The 23,229-nt window shown below is 44.1% G+C and overlaps 1 protein-coding gene across 1 annotated transcript in view; it reads right to left on the bottom strand.

The window, feature by feature from the left end:
• The window catches only part of LOC141784015 (latent-transforming growth factor beta-binding protein 2-like), an 88,271-nt gene continuing 65,042 nt past the window's right edge, over window positions 1-23,229 (bottom strand). The window contains exons 20-41 of the mRNA XM_074661702.1: window positions 22,057-22,176; window positions 21,749-21,871; window positions 21,510-21,635; window positions 21,275-21,400; window positions 20,973-21,098; window positions 20,659-20,784; window positions 20,032-20,157; window positions 18,984-19,109; window positions 18,589-18,708; window positions 18,322-18,447; window positions 16,461-16,583; window positions 15,708-15,836; window positions 10,398-10,526; window positions 8,802-8,936; window positions 7,590-7,796; window positions 7,409-7,501; window positions 6,932-7,060; window positions 6,293-6,433; window positions 5,884-6,057; window positions 5,498-5,776; window positions 3,554-3,703; window positions 1-1,594 (exon numbers count right to left, since the gene is read on the bottom strand). Coding sequence (XP_074517803.1) covers window positions 1,419-1,594; window positions 3,554-3,703; window positions 5,498-5,776; window positions 5,884-6,057; window positions 6,293-6,433; window positions 6,932-7,060; window positions 7,409-7,501; window positions 7,590-7,796; window positions 8,802-8,936; window positions 10,398-10,526; window positions 15,708-15,836; window positions 16,461-16,583; window positions 18,322-18,447; window positions 18,589-18,708; window positions 18,984-19,109; window positions 20,032-20,157; window positions 20,659-20,784; window positions 20,973-21,098; window positions 21,275-21,400; window positions 21,510-21,635; window positions 21,749-21,871; window positions 22,057-22,176 — 3,110 coding nt within the window. The 3' untranslated portion in view covers window positions 1-1,418. The remainder of the gene's footprint in view (window positions 1,595-3,553; window positions 3,704-5,497; window positions 5,777-5,883; window positions 6,058-6,292; window positions 6,434-6,931; window positions 7,061-7,408; window positions 7,502-7,589; window positions 7,797-8,801; window positions 8,937-10,397; window positions 10,527-15,707; window positions 15,837-16,460; window positions 16,584-18,321; window positions 18,448-18,588; window positions 18,709-18,983; window positions 19,110-20,031; window positions 20,158-20,658; window positions 20,785-20,972; window positions 21,099-21,274; window positions 21,401-21,509; window positions 21,636-21,748; window positions 21,872-22,056; window positions 22,177-23,229) is intronic.

Raw genomic sequence — 23,229 nt, 5'->3', positions numbered from 1 at the left:
AAAGCATCGTCTTTGTAATGAACTCGAAGAGACAAAATATCTGTGATTAGAACAGTGCTGCCACTTCCAAAAAAATATATTTCATTGTCTGCTCCACAGGGCAGGGTATACACACAGTTCCTCTGGTACAGTGTCAGCCACTCTCCTCATACATTAAAAGATATGCTTTAAAAAAAAAAAAAACATTTTTACAGACATGTATAAATCTACAAAAGCTATAATGCCAGATTTTTCTTACATTTTATGTTTTATGTCAAACAAAAATATTGGTTGTGCTATAATGCATTAAGAGAATATGTAACAAAAATAATACATAGTACTAGATCTGTACAAAATATACCAAACCTCTCCAACGAAGCCTGTGTCTGTACGTGCATTCAAAGATGCACACATGGGAATAAAACTGATCTTTTCACTGTGATATTTGTGGATCATTTCAACAAACTTACCTTCCTAGAATCAACCGTTGATAAGTCATGGTACATATGGATTTACAGAAGTATAAAACAAGTTAATACTGTTAAAGAAAATCGGGATCAGGAACTGAGTTTTCCTACTTCATTGCTGCTTATTGTAAGATTGTAAAAATGGTGTCAAACAGAGGAGGGCAGGTTATACCTATTGCACCTTTTTTAAAACACATTACATAGATCATCATATACATCTACAGTCTTGCCAGGTCCATGTAAAGGCTGACGTTTTTTAAGTTTGGCTGTGTTGACGTCTCAGTCCTTGGTCCAGAAGATTCTTCAACGTCAGCTTGTGGTTAATCTTGAAGAATAGAAAGGCAGCTGTGGGAAAAAGTTCCTTCTTTGAACTTCTGATATTTATCAACCCTGGCGTCCATTTAGTCCAAGAGGTCGACGCTAATTACAATGACTGAGTGAGATAACTGGTGAGAGGTTTGACAAGCTGATTTATGAGAGGCTGATTTCTTATGACTTTTACGAAAGGCATTTATTATCTCCCCCACGCCGTCTCTGAGGTCGATTGGCGAGACAAATAAAAACAAGAGGAATCAAGTATGCCCTCTGAAATAGGTCGCTTTCTTAGTTTGCAGAGGCCCGTCATGGAAATGAAATAAATAACACAACAAAAAAAAAAAAAGTGACAGAGAAAATAATGTGGAAAATATATCTGCATATCAAATTGCCTGGGGTTACTGAATAAAAAAAGATCAGTCCACAAAATCCCTTTAAGGCAAATGGATATCTGGTGAATACTAAATCCCATGTAATACATTCACTGCACAATTCCTGGTCCTCTTGAACATGTATGAGGGGATATGAATGTGTGTGGGGAAACGAGTTTGGACGTCTAAGCGTTACTGTTGGAGGTTTAGTGCCAGGCCCTTGGGGGAAAAGGGCAGAGGGGTGTAAGGTGATCTTTGAGGGAGCAGGAAAAGCCAGCAGCCTGTCTCAGTTTCCTGTCTCCACAGGCCCCGACTCCGGGATCTCTGGGATGCATTTGTGCGGCTCGGCGGCGGCCACGAAACCCGGCAAACAGGTGCACTTGTACGACCCCTCCGTGTTGGTGCACTGGCCGTTCTGACACAAGGGCACCTTGTCGCTGATGTCCTCGCACTCGTTTATGTCTGCAGGAGAAGGAGTCATAACGAGTTAGTCAGTGGGGACATTTCACAGCTGGAACAGCTGCCTGCGCCACATCTGCTGCTGAGTGGCCTTGTGGGTGTGTGAGGAGCGGGATAATGGAATGCTAAAATAATTCATACTTTTGATTTCACTTTAACGGTTCGTTCTTTCTTCTTTTTTTTCTTTCATGCTTCCTTCTTTTCTTTCTTTTTCCTTCCTTTCTTTCTTCCTTTATTATTTTGTTTTCTTCCATGCTTCCATTCTCACTTTTTTTCCCTTTCTTCCTTCCTTAAGCTCATATCTATCATATCTTATAAACTAAACTTTTACTTCTTAAATTGTCATATACATACATGAAATCTGACCTCTGCATTAAACCCATCCTAAGCATTTTATTAGGAGGAGTGAGTGTACTGCTGTGAAACTGCTCAGGGAGCAACTGACCAGTGTCTCACTCAAGTACACATGCAGACAGTAGGAGCCGTGGATTGAACCACCAACCTTATAGTTAAATGACGACACGCTCTAGCCACTGAGCCACAGCCACCCAGTATGTAGCCCATGACCTACTACTCTAACTAACAAGAAAGAAAAGTCCTTAAAGTTCACAGAAAACTATCATTAAATAAAACTATTTTGCTAATCCATTAATTGTTAAAAGAAGTCTTTTTTTCCGATTAAAAAATGCCGAACATTTTCAGGTTCCAGCTTCTCAAATATGAGGATTTGCTGCTCGTCTGCTTCCTGTATAGTAAACTGGATATTGTGGAGTTTTGGACTGTTGGTCGGACACAACAAAGCGTTTGATTAATCGAGAAAGTAATCAGCGGATTCATTGAAAGTGAAAATAATCATTAGTTGCACCCATATATACAATTCCATGATAAGTGGGCAAACTCCACGTGCTGATAAAGATCATGTGATGTGATCAAAAGCTCCACAACAGCTAATAAATGGAACTTAAGGGAGGTGAGATCATTGAAAACGTTGTGCACTCTTGTGAGCAGTAAACAAGTGTGTTTGTATTAGCTCCACAGACGTTCATATTTGGAGGTACAGGGTTTTCACTGAACACCAATGACATGTTGCATAACATCACATCTTGTATTTCTTTAATTAAACATGCCGTCATGTTGCGTGTCGGCTGGATGGGATCTGAACTTGAATTCCCGGCGATCTGGTGCACTGGATGGTAAAATGAACAATGCATTGGATCATGTTTCCTGTTGGCCTTCAAGTGATTTTTCCTTCCCTTTTTCAGCACAGGAGGTCTGACTGTCATTTCAAATGGCCCTCTTTCTGTTTATGTCATGTTCTGCTGGGGAAATGCTAGTGGTGATATTTATAAAAGGAGGCATGGCACGAGCTGCACAGCTCCCACATGTTTCCACAGGGTCGGAATTCAATCACTTTCCTTGGGAAAACGTCTGGCCTTGGAGCTGATAACAGAATATTGTAATCACAGCGTTTCATTACAACAAGACAGTCTCACTTTCTCACAAAACAAACAAAGTACACTTAAAAGATATAGTATCTCATGTAATACACTGAGTGGCTGAGATTCAAGGCCTCCTTACTCTTGGCAGAGTGTGACTGGGGAATTTCAGACCAAAGGGAAACACAAGGTGGTTTTGAGAAGTGCACTGCTTTCATTAGTTTCCCATAAAACATAACTTAATGCAAGGTTGTTAAATTCAAAGCTTCTCCTTGAGCTTGATGATATACTGCATGAAGGGTTACCTCACCGAAATTAATCCAAGACCCGGCTCCAAAGGGCTTAAACCTGAAGTTCACCGCGGTTTGATTTCGAGGTTCAACACCACATTTTGAAACAAGATGAAATGAAGTGATAGATTCGTATTGATTCTAGGAAGTCCCTGAACATTTTACCTTGGAACACCGAGTCTACATGTGGGTGGTCTGTTGAGAGAGATATCAGAGACGCTGGGGAAAGAACTCACCTATACAGGCCATCTTGTTCAGGTCAAGCTCGTAACCGTCGAAGCAGTCACAGGTGTAGCCTTCTCGCACGCGAACGCAGCGGCCGTTTTCACACCCGTTCAGGATTCCACATTCCTCCGCTCGGAGACCCTCGAAGCCATCGTAGCGCTCTGATTGGACACAGAAGTATGGAAGAGAACGCATGTTAAAAAACATCTTGTGATGTTGTTATTATTAAAAAATAACTCTTTGTTTGCACATCCAGCAGTTACGGAGTTGCGTTTCTGGCCACCTGATGAACAAAGTCCAATTGTTCGTCCAATCTTTTAGCTCTGTTTTTGTTCTCTACCAACTACTGAAGGAAATATCTGGCTGTTTAGCGGCTAAATGCTCTGCTGTGTTCACCAGCTAGTCACTAACTTTGTCTGTCTGATAGCAGGTAGTGTACAGAGGGTTTTTAGAGCTTTTTCACTGAAACCAGCTGCCGACACTATGAGAGCGGTGAGAGTGAACCAAAACAATAAAGTTGAGGGCAGGACGGCTAAACAATGAGCTGAAACTCATTATGGCCGTGGTTACACTTGTCTTTTCAATGTGACTTTTATCATCCGATCATGTGGGGACGCATTAACTGTCAAGTCTGTACTCTCCGAGATCGGATCTTACTCGCATTGGGATCCGATCAGCCAGACAACACGCCGAGGTGGCCTGGCTCACATTGAGTTCGGATCTCAGTGAGGTGTGGACAGCATGATCAAAGCTGAGACCCGCTGTTTGAGTCGTGTTAAATTACTGCTGATGAAAACCCAACATTTCCTGATTTTCCTGCTTTAAAATTATAGCTTTTTTAAAATAAAAAATAACAGGGGAATTTTATTGTGAAGAATTTATAGTAAAATGTGTTCCTCACCGAATTTGATAGCGCTTATTCTTCAATAAAAACAAGTGTACTAGCCTACAAGTGCAGGATACTGGAGGAAGAGTAAGCAGCAAAAATAACGGGGGGCTTTTATTGTGAAGAATTTATGGTCGTGGTTACTCACTCAGTGAGACTTTTGTCATTTGATCATGCCAGGACACATTAGCTGTCAAGTCTTTACGATTCAAGATCGGATCTTGCTCTCATTGGCTCACATTGAGTTCGGATCTCAGTGAGGTGTGGACAGCATGCGGGCACAATCCGGACAATTTATCAAACGTCTTGCATCATCAGCAAAAAGAAACATGGGGGCTTTTATTGTGAAGACTGTATAGGAAATGAAATATGTTAATCCACCGTTTTACAGCGCTCCTTTGACCATGAAATCTATCCAATCAGGCAGGTCACATTGAAATGTCAAGTGGGGAAACACATATGCAGCTGAATTATAGCCACTTTAAGGCAAAAGTAATACTTACATGGTGTTGCTTAAATAAACATTTGAATGCAAGAGTGTACTTTTAATGTTGTAATTTTCCACAATGCTCTTGCTACTGATGAGGTTGAAGACTTCACTGCACATCACTGGTCAGCTATGAGCCGATCTTTTGTGTTTTTGTCACATATTGTCAGTGACTGAAGCTCATAATTTGTTTTATTCATCACTGCATTACAGCATATAGTATACTGCATATCAGCTATTCTCAAATGGTTAGATTAAATATATATATATATACAGTATATTTGTAATATACAAAACGAATTATTTTGTATATCTAAAAGTGCTCAAAAATTCACATAAATAAAAAAAATCAAATTAAAAAGCCTAATTTCAATGACCAGTTACGGGGTTCGAATTTGAAACTACCCCTCTTTCTCATCTATCTCTATCTCTTTCAAATGAAGCCAAAAGCCAAAAATTATAAAATAATCCCCCCCCACCAAAAAGAGTTAAAATATTTTTAGAAGCCCTGCTGTATATTATACAAAATGCTCCAACCGACAAACATATAGGGGATGAAATCCTCAGGATGCATATACTCACCAGCATAGGGATCCACTGGTCGTGGCGGCTGCTCCCGTGGTCGTGGAATGGGGACGCGGGCAGGTGGTTGTTGAGCGCCGTAGTCATTGTCATTGAAGAGAGGAACGCCCTCAGGTATGTCATAGGGTCCTGCAGGGCTGCCGTAACTGTCCCAGTACGGAGGAACAAAAGGCTCCGCAGGATCCTCTGGCCCCTCAAGACCGTACTCATATCCCGGCCTCTCTCGCAGACTGTCTGTCCCTCCTCTCCGAGGCAGGTTGCACATCACTGCGTAGTCCTCTAAATACAGCAGCACACGGTGGAGTTATATATTTTGGATATTAGTGATGTGTTAATACAAACACAGGAATTATTAAACAGTGTAATCGCTGCATCCTGCGTCTCACCAGAGTCTCTCCGGGGACAGAAGGCACACTGTCCACTCCAGGCGATGCCGTACAGGCAGCAGCATTCGGTGTATGTAGTTCTGCGTCCCTGGAGTGGTTCTGAACATACGTGGTCCCCCTCCAGACGCTGCCAGCAAATATCCATGTGCACATCGTGATCAGGCTCTAGAGTTTCTGAGAGATAGAATGAGGAAGGAGAAAAAACATAAACTAAAGATACAGCTGTTTTTATCACCTAAATCTCATTCTGTGGTAGTGAAAGAAAACTGGACAGAACCCCACCTCCATCAAATATCTCATTATAGACAATAAACTCAGTTGAAGGTCTGTTGTTTGTTAAGCACCTGATTAATACCAGTAAAATACAAGTACAAATTCTACCACTGTGAAACTTAACATTTAGTCACACCTTCTGTGGCGTTAAGGCCAATGCAGCGCCGCTGTGTGTTGTCCAGGACTAATGGAGGACTGCAGAAACAGTTGAAAGACCCGGCCGTGTTCACGCACGCTCCGCCCTCACAGGCGGTTCCAAACCCACACTCATCGTAATCTAAAAGCACAAAAAGACATGGGATTATTATTCAAACTAGAGGATAAAAGATCAGCAGCCTCTAAAGATCTTAACATTACGTTTTTGATAGGATACCACTGAATCAGATTTTCTGTATAAAGTGGTGGATTTCTGGAGATAGCAAAATCAGAATGTAGGCTGAAAGAAATGAGGTTTATGGGAAATGTGGTCAAGTAGTCAAAACACTGGCATGAGACATAGGATACAGTTTTATTTGATGAAATACCCATACAATGACAGTGTATCTATTGCTGTTATAAGGATGTTTCAAATGTTAAAGAGGACCTATTATGCTAATTTTGAAGTGCATACTTGTACTTTGTATTTTGTTTCTACTACAACAGGTTTGAATGGTTTAATGTTCAAAAAACACTTTACTTTTCTCATACCTGCTATGCTGCAGCACCGCTTTTCACCCTCTGTCTGAAACGCTCTGTTTGAGCTGCTAGTAAAAAGTAAATAGATGCCGTCTCTTACCCACACACTCAAGCCGGATGTTGTCATAGTAGAAGCCAGAGCGACAGTAGCAGGTGTAAGTAGAAAAGAGATTCGAACACTGTCCATTCTTACAAATGTCTGATCCAAACATCTCACACTCGTTTGCATCTGAGGGGAGAGAGAGAGAGATTCACACCTTGGTATTACATAAGTGACATGGAAACTGTCAAAACATTGGCACCCTGCTTTAAACGTCATTCACTCCTCTTGTAAGAAGTTGTTAAGACACGCTACTGTCGCAGAAATTAGTCAGGTATGAAGGCAGGTATCCCATTAAGCCTCGGCCAGCTGTAGAGACAGCCTCGTAAATGTGGTGAGGGATTATATCCGTCTATCTGGCTTTAAAGGGCTGCTGACATTGCACCTTTCTGTGGCAATGTAAAGATTTGCATGAAGGAAAGCTATAAAAGCTCAAGGATATCAACAAAACAAGTAAGTATTTATGCGAGAGAGTACCTATGTAAGGGCGCTGGTCTCCCAGATTTTGTGTAGCGGAAACAGCCAGCGGTAATAATCCACTGCCATGAGGGCACAACTGGTTATAATCATCTGGAAAACACAAATTGGATTCATTAGTGAGAGAGAAGATGAAAAAAAGGCACATATTACAACATGCATTATCGGCCTCTTGTCGTACCTCTTCCTGGGACAGGACAGGCGTGGATCTCGCAGTTGTCGCCCCAGCCGGCCCCTACCGTGCAGCAGCACTCCTGCTTGGTGGTGTTGCGAGACAAGACGTTGTCGCAGAAGTTGGCATCATTCAGGTTATAGTAACACTCTTTCCTCTCCTCGTCTGAGGGAGCGGACGGAGGGACTCGAGCAGCGGGAGTCGTGTCCATATCAGCTGTAGATGAACAAAAGGAAGCGTTTCTTTAGGACAGGGAGGTCAGAGGTCATGATTAGCTACCACCTGTGGAGGTGGTTTGGTAATTCAGGAGGGCAAATTGATAGAACAGTTTGAACTCAAATCTCCTTATTGAGGTGTTACAGTAAATGCTTCACTGCAGTAGTACATCATCACGCAGTAACAGCATCGAGTGCGTCCTCATGCCTCCAGCAGGTAGTTCGCTACCCTCGCCTGCCACTGCTGAGCCTGCTCATTTGTCCGACGGCGTTGGCTCAGGCATTTCGCCCTTAAGCTGCAGGCTTAGCCAAATGGAAACACTGGCATGTGAGTCAACACACCATTCACTCTCACATGATTGATTAACACACGTCAAAAGCAAACAGCGGAATGTGGCAAAAAGGTACACAAAGGCATAGCTGGGGTTTAGTGCCCAGGCAGAAGAAAAAACATCCCCGCCGAGGGCGCGCCGCTTAATAATGTAAATACGCCCAATTCGTGTACACATACGCCTATCAAGCCGGAGACGTGATGGTGTTTCCATGACTCAAAAAGACCTTTTCTGTCATTCTGAAATTGCAATACGTTGCATATCTGCAACCTCTGCACTTAGGATCGTTTTAGCACGGAAGAGAGCAATGTGTCTTTAGCACTAATTGCCAATAGCTACACCTTATCCCTGTTTGTCTTGGTGAGGAAAAAGGTTTACAGTAACTAGGCCCTCAGGGTATTTACTTGGCTCTACTGGAGGAGTTACTTCATCATTCCTTCGAGGGATTAGACTAATAGAAATTTTTGCAGGCAACCCACCCAACCATAACCCCAGCCTATAAAACAAATGGAAACAGCCAGGTCAAGAGACGTGGAGTAAGTCATGTCCACCTCGTCGCCCTTGTTTGGATAATGAGAGACGGCTCATTAAATCCGGGAAAACTCCGTCTCCCAATGATGGGATGGAGAATTAAGTCCCGTGGGTCACTGTGAGTGCTAGTCCTGCTCCATTACCCAGGGAGCGGCACTGGCTGGTGATGGGATCAAATTCCTCATTGTCGTTGGGGCAGATGCACAGGAAGCTGCCATCGAAGTTCTCACACAGGGCCTCCCCGCACAGCGCCAAGCTCATCTCGCACTCGTTCACGTCTGAGAAAGACAGGAGAGGAGGGCGTGAGGTGGAACCAGGCACGTACGCACAGGCATGTGCTCAGCAAGGTCATAGCAAGGTCACACAAAATCATCATTATCATCTCTCTCTTGGAGTAATTCATATCAGACAGCAAATAAGTAATTCAAGTGCAGTATAGATTCATACATTTCTTTGTAGTGATTGATTCCCTATTAATTCTACACTTCTTTGTATACTCTAAATGTGTGCAATGACAGATCCTTTATCTGAATGGTTGTTATCAGATTTTGGAACAAATCAGTTCATCTCTGTTTATACAAAATGTTGAAAGTTGTTAAAATTATACATAATAATCAAAAAATAAGTCCGGTGATATTCTGTATTTTTCTCATTTTCAATAAATCCCAAGAAAAGACCAAAACCTACAATGCGTTAGTCCATCTCTCAATACTTTCCAACCTTCCTACTCTATTTGTGGATCTCAAAGTTCCTAACGAAGATATAAATCTTTCAAAATGGGTCACAGATATATACTATAATTTTCAAAAAAAGGCTAAAGAGGCAAAAAAGGCTTTTTTCAAACATCTTGGCGGGGTAGTTTTTAGCAAACATTACTCAAACAAGTGTAAATGGTGCATTTGTTGGGATCTATTTTCAGACGCAGATGTATACACATTTGGTTCTCTAGTGATTGCAACACTGACTACGTTTACATGCACAAAATATTCAGGTTTTTTGCCCTCATTCCAAAAAAGAAATATTCCTACTAAGCTGTTTATGTGGCTAATGAAAATGGATATTCCACTAATATTCCCGTGTACATGCAGCTGTGCATACTCTACTATTAACGTTACTGGTGGCGGACTTGTTCGACCTTGCGAACGCAGCCTCCCTCTTTCATTCAAGTCTTTCATAATGTTTAAAAGTAGGTGTGTTTCTCCTTCCGACCAGAAATGTGGGCTTTTCTTTTGGGCATGCATTTCTGCAAAGTGCTGGCTAGTTGGTTTGTGTTCAATGCACAGAGCTGTCTGTAAACGGGCAAGAGGCTGTGTGTCACAAACTGCTGTAAAAACCCCAATTGAGATGCATATTCTGAATACCCTGTATACATGTCCAAAGAATACTCCTAAAACCTGAATAATTTCGGCATATCAACGTGTCTTAATCGGAAAATGCTCCATTCAGAATAAGGCCTAATTCAGAATATCCAAATGGAATATGCTGTTTACATGACCCCTATCTAATTCAGAACAATAGTGGAATATTAGTGTGCATGTAAACGTAGTTGCTGTAGCTCTATGGCCCAGAGGAATAAGTTGCATCAGGCTTTGGCTACACAGATCATACTTGTTAGTTTGATTAATTCATTGTTGGTTTTGGTGTTCTCATAGGACTTTTAGAAAAACATAAAAGTATCACCACGCTTATCTTTTAAGCTGTAATGTGCAATGAATATTAATTGAAGAGCAGTTACAGACCGACACATTTGCTCATGTCTTCTGGCGGGTTGGTGTAGCCCTGGTCACACTGGCAGCGGAAGGATCCGTCTGTGTTCTCGCAGAAGCCGTGGTTCCCACAGATGGTTTCATTGACGCACTCATCAATATCTGCGAGGCGAAAAGCGAGCACAACATTAATATTTACAATGCCACTCTGCTGCGCGACACACTTTCTATACTCCTCTGTAAACACGGCGCTACCTTTTCCAAAATAAACATCCCTGCCACTGCGACCTCACAACAATAACAACAGAAATCACCGCCATCATAACATGCCAGTAACGGTGTACAGATGAGACGATTCGTCATAAGGGGTTTTCAAACTTTGATGTTTGTAAATCAATTCAGGGAGACTTTCTCTCTCTGCATCAACACAGTAATGAGTGAGTGTGGTTGCGGGATCTGGAAAACTGAATGTTCTTTGGTTGTGTCAGTGGAGTGAGAAGTGACACTTAGGTCACTGGGATGTTGGCGAAGTGGAAGAGGCACGGAGGAGTTTACAGCACGCAGCCAGCAGACACTTTACAAGCAGTTGGAGAAAGATGGCTGAGAGTTCAGGTTTGGCACGAAAGGATTCTGAGCATAGGACTTGATTTTAGACCTAAATCTGGCAGACGGCAGCCTACAGTAGTTCGTTGTTTTCATGGCAATAAATCATATTAAAACAAGTTTAATAAAACCAGTGGAGAGACTACATGCTATGTGTCAGTGTGTGAGATAAAGACATGGAAGTTGAGGACCATGTAACAGCACTGCTGGTTCCCTACCACTCGCTGTTTAAGGCAACATTTGTTAGCAATTTCTTATTTCTTGGCGTCTCCAGTACAGCAGAGAAGCCAGAGACTGATACTGCGGGAGGGCAAGTCTGATTATAATTGTTTAAGAAAAAAAACTATTTAGTCACGTGAATTTATTCTCTGGTCAATGTTAACATCTTAAATCTGTTTCAGGGTCACATAACCACCATTTATCCGTTTTTCAGTTCTGCTGAACTGTTCGTTTTACTGAGTGTTTACTTGTTCAGATCATAAACGTCGATACAAAACGGCCTATTAATCTCTTTCAATCTTTGGTCTGTAATTACATCTTTTGACAATACATTTATGAGAGATTTGTTCCACATCTCATGTGAAACCACATCTTCAGTTAAGAAATAATCTATTCAGTCAGAGATGAAATGAAGTCAGTGCTTGTATATTTTCTGCAAGTCGTTAAGTTTGGGAACATTATTATTATTATTATGACAGTTGATATAAACTGCACTAATCAAATTAGCGGACACACCACTGTGTCTGATTTATTAGAAGCAGTTTTTGTTGACTTTTTAGTTTCATAACAACCCTCCATGACCATTCCATTCAAAGTTTCCATGACTAACAGCAACTCCACTGGAGTTTGAGAAAAACAGGGTGAAAAAATGCAGACGATATAATCGCAACAACTAAACAGTCTCGTAAACTTGCAACAGCTCATTCTGGATAAGTCTGCCCCTAACATCAGTTAGGACAGCAAGTCAAGTCCAGTGGCACCCTTTATGGAGTGCAAAGCACAGTCATTCACATATTGTCTAAACCAGTTTTATTTAGCCTGTGAGTACTCATAAAGGCTGTATCAACTGGAGAAAGTAGGCCAGAGAAACCACAAGCCATTTGATTTGAACAGTGTGCTTGGCCAGGGCTCTGTCTTCCTCTCCAGCACAGGCAACTACTTTGTCAGGCTCGCTGGGGGACAAGTCCTCTGTCAGTCTTCCTGTCCTGACTTGGCCACTTGTCTAACATGCCTCTGGGGTCAGAGACAGGGGCTCCCACAAGCTAATAAAACTGCCGAGACAAAATTGCCTTTGTCGTTTGTAAAACCTTTGACTATAAAATGCTGAGAAGCATTGCTAGAATAGACGCGTGGGCTCAAATGGCTGGGATGATAGAGGGAGAATCCATGGACGCATACTGAAAACCGCCAACCCGTTAGATTTGCATCTTGCAGCTGAGGATCGGGATGCCAAACCGGTGCAGAAGTGGCGAACATTTTTGGATACTACACAATATTACAAGTAATTGAAAAATACATTTTGAAGACGAATGTTCCCACAGCATAAGGTGAAAAGTATCATATATCAGTCTGAGGAACGTTTCCTCGAGTGTGAAGAGCTTAAGTGGAGTTTGGAATGACGGCGGCCGCCAGCTGGGAGGTCTGTGTAGGAAGGCGATGAAAGCTCCCCGCTAATATATAAAATAATCAGTGTCTGCAGGCAGATTTTCATTCATGTGTAACATGGAACAAAATCTGTTGCAAACCACATGTTGTGATGAGATGCAATCAAAGCCTCATCCCGGGGAGGAATGAGAGCATCGGGACCAAAACAATGTTAATGGCCTTTGTTTTTCTGTGTATCTGACTTTGATGGAGTTTGAGTGGCCGCATTTACTTGACCAGCCGTTTAGATCCGCCTTCCACAAGCATTGAGTCAGCTTGCTGATCACACCACTAATGGTTTATGGGAAAAAATGAATAATACAAAATGAGATAACTCCACCAAGAGCTGGTCTCACACCAGCAGGAACGTGGGGTTGCCTTTCTTAGGCTTTCCATGTAATAATCAGTTACGTCAGGACGCATGCAGAGCTGTAAATTGCCCAGAGGGAAGAAGTGAGGCAGCGGAGAGGGTGAGGAGTTCAGCTGAGGTGGGAGGAGCTGAGGTGGCACCTATCCTAATGGTCTGACCCGGGAGGACCTGCTTCCTGGATCTGGTGATGGTGCGGTTAGGGGGTTGGGAGGGTTAACGGCGTGGGTCTCTGTGCCATGTGTTAATCTGGAGCACATGGTGGCAGGCAACAATATTATAGGAATCGGTGACTGTTGGCTCACCCTCCGCAGCCCACACTTCTCCCATATTCTCCGGGCAACCCCTTGTCTGATTGGACCCATATGCAGAGGTTATTTCACACGCGACTGGGCAAGGTATTTGTTCTCAGGGAAGCATGTTTGTGCACTTAATCTGACATTACATCTACAACCTGTCTTGGGTTAACTAAAGCGGAGGTCAAGCTGTCATATCACGTGTGTACGTCTAAGAAAAAAACATCATCATACTTCTGCATAACAGCATGATCACACACACATGGTAAAGTCTTCAGATTTCTATACGTTTAAAGGGGTGGGAGGTTGGCAAGAGTGTGACCACAGACAATTTCCGCCCTTGGGTAAAGCCTTATTAAAGACAAGGCATAGCTCGGGGGAATTTATGAGCATGATGGTGAATTAAAGCTAAAAAACAATGAGTGAAGGAGCCCTGTGTAGAGCATCACAGCAGAACTACACTGCATAGTTCCAGCTGACGTGCGGCTGTGGAAAAAACCCTGTTTTCCCCTTTTGTATTAATCTAAATGAGCGCCGCGAGCCGAGCCAAAGACAACCGCTGCCCCTTCGAAGGCCGGTGAGTAAAAATAAAACGCCCCTCGCAGAAACTGCAAATTACAGTGTCTGGCCTCTTCTTAAATATTTGATGATTTTTACAAGCAGACAAAAATGCCGCGGAGTAATTGAGCTCCCTCCCTGGACTTTTATTGGGGTGACGGCAGCATCTCCCACAATTTGCAGTCGTGAGGTGAAACAAGCCGCTATTGTGTGCAGCAGCCGTGGGCTTCTGAGGGGTGAGAGGGCTTGGTTCTCAGAGGGGTTGTGAGTCGAAGCCGAGCCGTACAAGTGTTTCTTGCGGCGTCTAGTGAAAACACCAACAGCTCGTGTCACAACATAATATCGGGGGAAAGCGGGCACCTCTACGGAGGAGTCAAACTGGGAGTTTTGGGAGACAATGTGCAGCTTTTTCAATCAGGTCCCATCTAAAAATTCTATCATGCTCTACAGGACATGTCAGGAAAGAAACTGTGTAATTCACAGCACATAACATGGCACTGATTTGAACCTATATGAGCAGCTTAGCAGTGTTTTGACTCTGACACTAGGAGGAACGTAGGTCAGCAGCTGGTTTCAATCTGCCCTTATCACACTGCAGGCCCCGCCACTCTTCAGCTGGTGCCAGACAGGCAACACCATAAAGTGCAGCGAGGAGGCAGCCACACGTAGCCGGGGCTCAGGGTGATGGAGGGGGCGGAGGTCTGATCTGTCACTGATCAGCATATTCTCCCCTGATCTCCATCTGTTGATAGTCCAATAAAAAGTCAGGGTCATGAGAATATATGCACTCCGAGTGCATCCCTACAACGGTTACAGTCTCTGGTTCTCCTTCTCTAACACAAACACACAAGCGGGGATGCAAAAACCCACACTTAACCACATGCACGCACACACTCGCACTCGCATACGCACACAATCGCCCGCAAACACCCACAGCCTCCATCTGCAGTCCAACACATCATTCCATTCGGATGCTCTCAGGCTGCTTTCCCCGCCGCGCCTGTCACTCTCCGGTGACTGTTTGGATTCTGTCTTGATACGAGGAAAATATTTGGCCTTTTGTATTTGTCTCTCGTATTCCTCATAAACCAGACTTGTTGTTTTATGGTGCTATGAGAGCAACAAAGATGAGCAATGCTGTGCTACAAAATAAAGAGTTATAAACTCAAATGGTTGTGCAACAAACCACATTAATATGTGAAGCCCAAGGTGTATAATCCTGCCAGTAAACACAGAAAGCTTCATGTATTCTGGTGGTCATGGAGATGTGACTGTTGTTGTTGGCCAGCAGTGGACCCAGATGTAGCATAAGTACGAACTTAGCCAGTCAACCCAGGTGACTGGGCTCCTCCACAGGGGAGGAAAAGAGGTAAAGGCCCGGACAATCTTATCCCCTCTCAAAAAGGAGGTGATCAGGTTCCACCGTGTGTCTCTGCCAGACCATTAGCTCCGTTGTCCGGAGGATGAGACCATTATCAGCTGCTGGCCTCACACACCGCCTCCAATGACAGTGCACTCCTCTTTCTAAAGTGCCCCAATTTCAGGGCCCACTTCTCCTCATCTCCCCCATGGCCTCTTGTGCAGGAAGACCTCGAGTACCTGATAGCTTTTTGATTCACATCAGCCTCTTTGTGTCTGCGTGCCAAACAGATATCATTATCTATGCACAGAGGGACAGTCCTGAAGAGTATGTAGAGTTGATTTGAGGCTACGCTCTCCTCTATCTTTAACTATAATGGTGAACGGTACAAAAATAGGAAGGTTTATACAATGCATACATCTTTTGCTTCAGTCTAAAGCCTCAAAATCTGCCTGTTTTTTCTTAACTTAATTGTGTGTGCTAGTCTTTTAACTATACGCGGTTTGACCACTCACCGCAGTCTGTGGCGTCCTCTCCCTCGAGGCCGGGCTGGCAGCCCATGAAGCACCGGTAGGAGCCGATGGTGTTTTCGCAGCGCCAGGTACCACACACTGAGCTCCCAAACTCCTTGCACTCATTCTGGTCTGTACAGTGAAAGAGACAGATGTTGGTGAGTATCTGACAAACAGAGGCACAAACGCAACCACATGTGCAATCAGACACTAACACAGACGCACGTACACACTCGCATTCCCCCCACTGCTCCGCTGCTTCCAGTGTAATGGCTGTGCAGCAGGAGTCGGCCAGGAGGCCTGTGGTGTGGCTGTCCTCAGTAAACGCAGCAGGCAACAGGAATGGCCAAGAACAATATTATCACAGCAACTAAAGAACTTGTGAAGGAGCTAAAGGGAGACGTTCCAGAGGGAGAAACACCTCCTGCTCACAATGGGGTCATTCATGCTTCCCTCAGGGGAGAGGGAGTTCAAGGCTCCAGCCACGTAATCCAGGCACCCCTCACTCCTGAGACCATGGAGGAAAGCCTCTAAGGCAGGCTTGGACACTTTCACTGGAGCCCCAGTCCCTACTGCCTATAGATAATCAATCATAGCCAACTGTGCTATAGCGGGTACGCTTAAGTCTAAATGTAGCGTGACGATCAAACCGCTAATGCTGACATGTTGGTTTACTCAGAGAGTAGAGAGCTCAGTGCAGAGTTAGGGGTCAACATACACAACAGAGCATCACGAGGGCGTTTCATCCTGTCTTACCTTCGCAGTCGGCCGTGTCAGCGTTGTACTTGAAGCCAGCCTCACATAAGCACATGAAAGAGCCGTCGGTGTTGAGACACTCGCCCCGGACGCACACATTGTCTTTACTGCATTCATCCTCGTCTAAGGCAGAGAGAAGGGGGGAAAGAAAGGCCGACACATTAAGAGAGATAATTGGTGAAAGGGCGGATCTCAAGATTAGTTACATATTGATTATCACTAAATATCCCCTGTCTTTGTTGAGTCCACGGGGAACGCCGCTCCTTTTCATAAGTATCGCACAAAGAATGTGTAATCAAGCGCTTGTCTGAGCACAAGACGCATTGGCCATTTGGAGCACTTAACAGTATACTGGCAAACAGGAAACAAAACATCTACCTCAGCTTCTCACGCTGAGAACATTTCCCTCCGACTAAAAATTAATAACGAATGCGACATGCTTGATTAGCTGTAGATTGGTGGATAATTGCGGCATTACAACATAACTTGTAAGGCGGTAAAAGGTGGGGGGAGGCAAGAAAGCGGGGGGAAAATTCATCGCTGGGGAAAAGCCCGTCCTCCTTTCCCAACCTTTGATAATCAGATGAATCTTTCAGAGACGACAAGGCAAACACACGTTCGTAAAGATAGGGGGAAAAAAAACAATATCCCAGACTATAAGTAAACACATAAATATGCTGTGACTGGATAGTTTTGGAGTTAATTCAAGGACTTCAAAGCCTGTATTGAAAGGCCTAGCAAGGTCATGGCACAACCTGTTGATTTGGATTACATTTTGATGTGTTTCAGTCTGCTGTCAGTACTTTATTACGTTATGTTCTGTTTTCGCTGAAAGACTGGCCTGGTCAAGGCCAAGCATCATTTTGGCTTCACCTGACTAGTAAACCCATCGTTCATTCCCATAAACTCACATACCCCCATCCTCCCTTCTCCTCCCACTGCAGGCTCATGTCAGAGGGGTCTGGCTTTCATTGTGTCAGCACTGTACACACAATGGCGGGCTGCAAGAAAATATACGACAACTGCTGATTTATAGGATAATTAGAGCCCTATATTTGTTGTGGAGGGCAGCCAAAGTACCTGATGCAGGCTGGGCCAGAGTCTTTGTACGATATTGAAGGCACTCCGAGGCCAAAGCTTCAGTGGAAGAATGTCCCTGTTCAAGGACTGAACCTTGTCCTCTACTGTAAGTCAACCTTGCACGTTAAAGGACCAATGCCAACATCTTGCAGGGGCCTTGACCATCCAAACCTACCTGCTTTACATCACGACAGGATATTTCACTGCCAGACATCCTGCCGTTTACTTAACTTCACCTCTTACTGTACTTGCGAGACACACCAGAAATAACACTGATCCAATGCTGACATCCTAGCCAAAGTTATTTCATGTATTTTGACAGCAAATGCTCTGGTTTGTTGAAAAGAAAAGCCCTCCTTTGCTGATGATCACACTACATTTTTTCCCCCATCGCTGTGACCACTGGGTCACTGGGTGCGGCTGGAATAACATCAAACCGAAGTCCGAGCGGAGAGCGAGCTGAGACAGTTGATGAGGCCACGGCCCATTACACAGAAAGGCCGGCCTGAGCACCCATGCCAAGGGTCCCAGGCCTGGTCTCAGCACCCAGCGCAGTGTGCTGAGGATACTGTCTGTCACCCTGCCTGCACTGACTGAAGAAACATGTGCAAGCCAACAAGGTTACTGTAAAATGACTTGAGTAATATGGGCTAAAAATCATTATTACATTATAACCAACTCTCTCCAATTTTGCCTCATCCAATTACACAAAGCCTATTAAATCATCAGAAACAATATTTCCCATTGCTGTTACTGCTCTTGCAGAAGTGTGTTACTGTACCTTGGCAGCCGGTCCCTCTGTCGATGGTGGTATATCCATCAGGACAGAGGCACGTGTAGGAGCCCTTAGTGTTCAGGCAGTCTCCTTCTCCGCAGATCCCCATGATGGTTAAACACTCATTGATATCTGTCACAAATACACACACACACAGCTGTGTCAAGATGCCAACATGGGGTAAGCTACGAGAAGCAGTTAACCACTAATGGTATATTTTAAGTGTTAGATGACTCAGAGTCTATGTGAGTGTGTGTGTGTGTGTGTGTATACCTCTGCAGGACGTCCCATCAACCATCTCCAGACCAGCGGGACAGAAGCAGCTATAGGAGCCGATGGTGTTGGTGCACTGGCCTCCCACACACAGGCTGGGTTCCTCGCATTCATTCACATCTGCATTGACACACACACACACACACAAAGATGTCATCAGTATGACACATTCACACCAGCTGTAAATCACTGGGTCTCACTTCAAAATTGCCCAAGTTCTGTCATTTGGATGACGAGTATCCAGACCACAGTGATCATGTCAGAAAAGTCATGCATCACCATCAGCAAGGAATGACTTATTCTCACTACAGTGGGCCACACTGTGCTGGAACAGATGACAGATGTGAAAATCATGAATTTTAGTGACCGCAGTGAACCACCCACTGCGCCGTTACCTTCGCATGAGAGCCCGTTGGGTGCCACCGTGAAGCCTGGGTCACAGGTCATGCAGGAGAACGAGCCCTCTGTGTTGGTGCAAACACCCGTGGGGCACACACCTGGGTCCTGGCACTCGTCAATGTCTAAGGACAAGAAGAAATGATCGCTCACTGTCCTATCTGTTAAAAAATGATGTGTGTGTGTGTGTGTGTGTGTGTGTGTGTGTGTGTGTGTGTGTGTGTGTGTGGCTCAGCCTACCATACAGTAAGCAAAGCCCTCTTTATTAGATCGCACTGACAGTGTTTTATTAAAAAGGGTGGAAAGATAAGTATGCAGGACGGTCATCGAATCCAAAACAGCGAGCTATTACAGGTGGCGCATAATTACTGTATCTACAAACAGTCACTGGCTCGCTGTTATGTGATCATTGGAAATTCCTCGAGCCGGCACAGATTGTATTTCTTACCGAGAAAATAGTGCGGGCCATTGTTAAGCGACCGAGACGGCTCCGTTTTGCCTTTGGGTGAACAGAGCGAGTTCACCAGGGCGAGCTCGCTGCGGTACGTGGAAGGCAGGGGAGGGGAGTGGTTGACTTCATTTCAAATTAAGCCCTTAATATTTTCCATGGCATCAGACACATCCATTAAAATCCTATCAGAGGCCGACTTGGACTCGGGCTTGTTTTGTAAAACTTTTTCCCAGCGCAAAGACACATATCAGTAGGGGATCTTCCTTTTGGGCTACATCCACGCTTCCATTCGAAAACACACCGCAGTATATATGACTAACTGAGGCTAATGTTTGAATCCATTTAAACAGTCATTCCTTTTCTGCTTCTCATGAAGTCATGACAGATCTAACCTCCCTGGATTCGTCAAAGCAGCCGTTTCACTGCATTGATGTCATAAATCACGTCATGACAAATTACTGAGCACCGTTAAGATTTTCTGTAATCATGTTCTGGGTCTAATGTGTTGCTTTTTGACTATAACTTTGGTACAATGTTTACAATAGTGACAGCTTTAAGTGGTCTAAACAGGTAGGTAAACACAGAGGTAGTCTTACCCTCGCAGCCGTAACCATCCTCAGACAGTTGCAGGCCGGCTCCGCAGCTCCTGCAGGTGTAGGATCCTGGGGTGTTCAAGCACAGCTGGTCCGGGCACACGTTAGCCACCGAACACTCATCCACATCTGGACACATCAGAGCACAGATTACCATCTCTGGCTTCAAATAAATAAATGCCCGCCAGTTGTAATCAGTTAGATCGGTAATCACTGGAACTAGGAATTACATATGTCGACACCTCTATCTGTTTTAGCTGAGCTATCTGCAGAACATTCGCCTGACATCATCTTGTTTCTATTTGAGGGCTGGTTTCTCATTGTGTTGAGCAAGAGATCAGATGACGGTGCCAGAGGCGGAGGGGTCCGGGATCCAGCTATGATGTGATGTCTAGAAAGAGTATTTTGGGATTTTAGGGCTCAGATGATGGGGCTTTCGGGTCCAAGCTGTCACACCTGATGCTGTTTATATACAGCCCGAAGCAGCTGGCAGACATGTTCAACAGAGCTGGCACATTCAACCGCAACTTTGTTGGGTATTAAGGCAAGGTCTGGCATGTTTGAGCAGAAGCTACACACACCTGTGTTCAAGTATATAAACATAACATTCCTGCACAAACACAGCCTCACCATCGCACTGTTGTCCATCCTCAGAGACTCTGAAACCAGGCTGACAGACGATACATGTGAAGGAACCCTCTGTGTTTGTGCATGTTCCCTGGGGGCATGTAGTGGGCAGCGCACACTCATCAATATCTGACGGGAAAAAAAACACAGACCGTTAGACGTTCACTACAGGACAGGGGCGTCTCTACAGCCAAGACCCATAATCCTGATTAACGGCAAGAACCACTAACCCCACCAGTGTTAGTTCTTTCAGGCTGAATAATATACATACAGTGTTATGCAGGAGTTCATTTACAAGTGGTGTTACATAAACCAACCTTCACAAAGCTCCCCGTCATACGATACTCTGTACCCTGAAGGGCAGTTCTCACAGGTGTAAGAGCCTTCAGAGTTTAGACAGATCCCGTTGGCACAGGTAGACAGGGACTGGCACTCGTCAACATCTGGGTGAAACACCAGCACAGACATGCATGATCACTATAAAGACTGAATCATGTGGAGGGAATTCAGTTGCAAAAGAGTTTTCAGCAGTGAGCTGACAAACTGCCCAGATGTGTTGAGTAAGTCTTCAACAGTCGTAATGGTTCGTACTGAATGAGGAGCTGGAGATTGAGTTTACCTTCACACCTCTGCCGGTCTTGAGACACTCTGTAGCCGGCCTTACATCTGGTGCAGGTGTAGGATCCCTCCGTGTTGGCACACACCCCGCCGAGACACAAGTCCCCCTGGGCACACTCATTCACATCTGGAAACACAAAACACCAAATTCACCACAACTGGGGCAGACAAATCATCACCATCTAGCAGTGCTTTGTTGAAAACTAGTGAAAATCATTAAACAGCTGATTTCATACCTTCGCATCTCAGTCCGTCAGCAGACGGTCCAAACCCAGGCCTGCAGCTCTGGCAAGTGTAAGAACCTGCAGTGTTGATGCAAATTCCCGCTGGGCACGCATTACCAGTTGCGCACTCGTTGACATCTAACAAAAAGAAACAATTTGCAGACATTATGCTGCTGTCGAGAGAGCTCCACAAGCTGAGAAGTATGTGGTGATGAGTTACGCCCAACGGCTCTAGATAATCCTTTGCAGACCTTCGCAGGCTTCGCCGTCTGAGGTGACTTGGTAACCATGGTTACAGGTGCATTTGTGGGTGCCGTCCAGATTGACACAGCGGCCGTGGAGACAAACCCCAGGGAGCGCACACTCATCCACATCTGGAGGGAAGATACAGAGGGGAGAAAAGGGGGGCCTCATAAAATAAAGACAACCGCTAACTCTTTGTAGCCTTTTTTATATAGCTTCAATGGTGCCGCGAGGCTTCTGTAGTAGCACTGTGGAGAACTATTCACAGAGGTATATACGTTAATAATGCCTGATTGACCTTCTGACTGACAGTTACCTTGGCAAACGTTGTCCGGTGAGAGTTTGTATCCTTGGAAACAGTTGCACCTATAGGAGCCCTCGGTGTTGACACACCTACCACGACCGCACGCTGTTTGGTTCAAGCACTCGTTTACATCTGAGGACAGAAGAAGTCAGGAGAGGACACAACATATTTGAGAACAAGTACACTGCATGATTAAAGGGTCAGTTCACCCAAATTTAAAGTCTCACTTACTCTACCGGTAATGGTATCCAGACATGCAGATTATTATTTTTCAGATATCAACCTCTGAGATTTCTGCCACCACCCTGATACAATGAAAGTAAATGGAATTTCAGTTGTGTTGCTCACAGTTTTGAAAAAATTATATCTTATACATCTTTCCCATTATGTACCAGTTACCAGTTTTACTTCATAGTAAAAAAAAAAACATTGCCGTTGACTTTTCTAAGTTTAATTTCTCAATGTTGTAAAAGTAACAAACATTTCCCTCTATTATATACAGAAAAACAAAGAAAAAATGCTCAAAACCTAAGCACATAAAACCCAAACTATGTGGTAGGTAAGGAAATGTGTTATTTTTGTAATTTGGGTGTACCGACCGTTTAACATGACATAAAATTAAAGGAAAATTGGGCAGTTGCAGCAGGAAACAACACTAAGATACAGAAAATAAAAACACAAGACGCGTTTACAAAATAACGATTGTATCAGTAATGGGGAAACAATTACAGCATAATTAGCCTGACTGCAAAACAGCAGTCATTACAATTACATCAGTTCCCAAACCTCATTCATGAAGGCCTTTTACTATTTGCAACAGTAGCTGTCTTTTCCACTTCGTGAGTCAGAACAGTTAACCCAGGATTATATTTGTGGAAAACCTAATGCAGGAATTATGCTTTATAGTGGAATTAATCAAGTGTTAACAATGGTAATTATTCAGTTTGGGTGAAAGTGTTCGGTCTGATTAATTGAGTGCAAGAGACAGAGACATTAAAAGAGGAAGAGAAAGGAGGGAGAGGAAGGAAAAGTATTTGTCTGCAAAGGAGGCTGTGATCGAGATGCTGAAACAGAGAGCTCACACAGTGAAAACACTGCGAGAGAGTCACAGACTGGGTTTTGTTTGCCTAGCGGTGGGCACTGCCAGACGTCTGTCAGTATGGCCCGATGCTTTGTTTCTGCAAT

Source organism: Sebastes fasciatus, chromosome 15 (genome assembly GCF_043250625.1).
Source record: "Sebastes fasciatus isolate fSebFas1 chromosome 15, fSebFas1.pri, whole genome shotgun sequence".
In the NCBI taxonomy this organism is placed as follows: domain Eukaryota; kingdom Metazoa; phylum Chordata; class Actinopteri; order Perciformes; family Sebastidae; genus Sebastes; species Sebastes fasciatus.
Note: the sequence above shows the minus strand (reverse complement) of the source record. Positions and strands in the feature narration are given on the sequence as shown.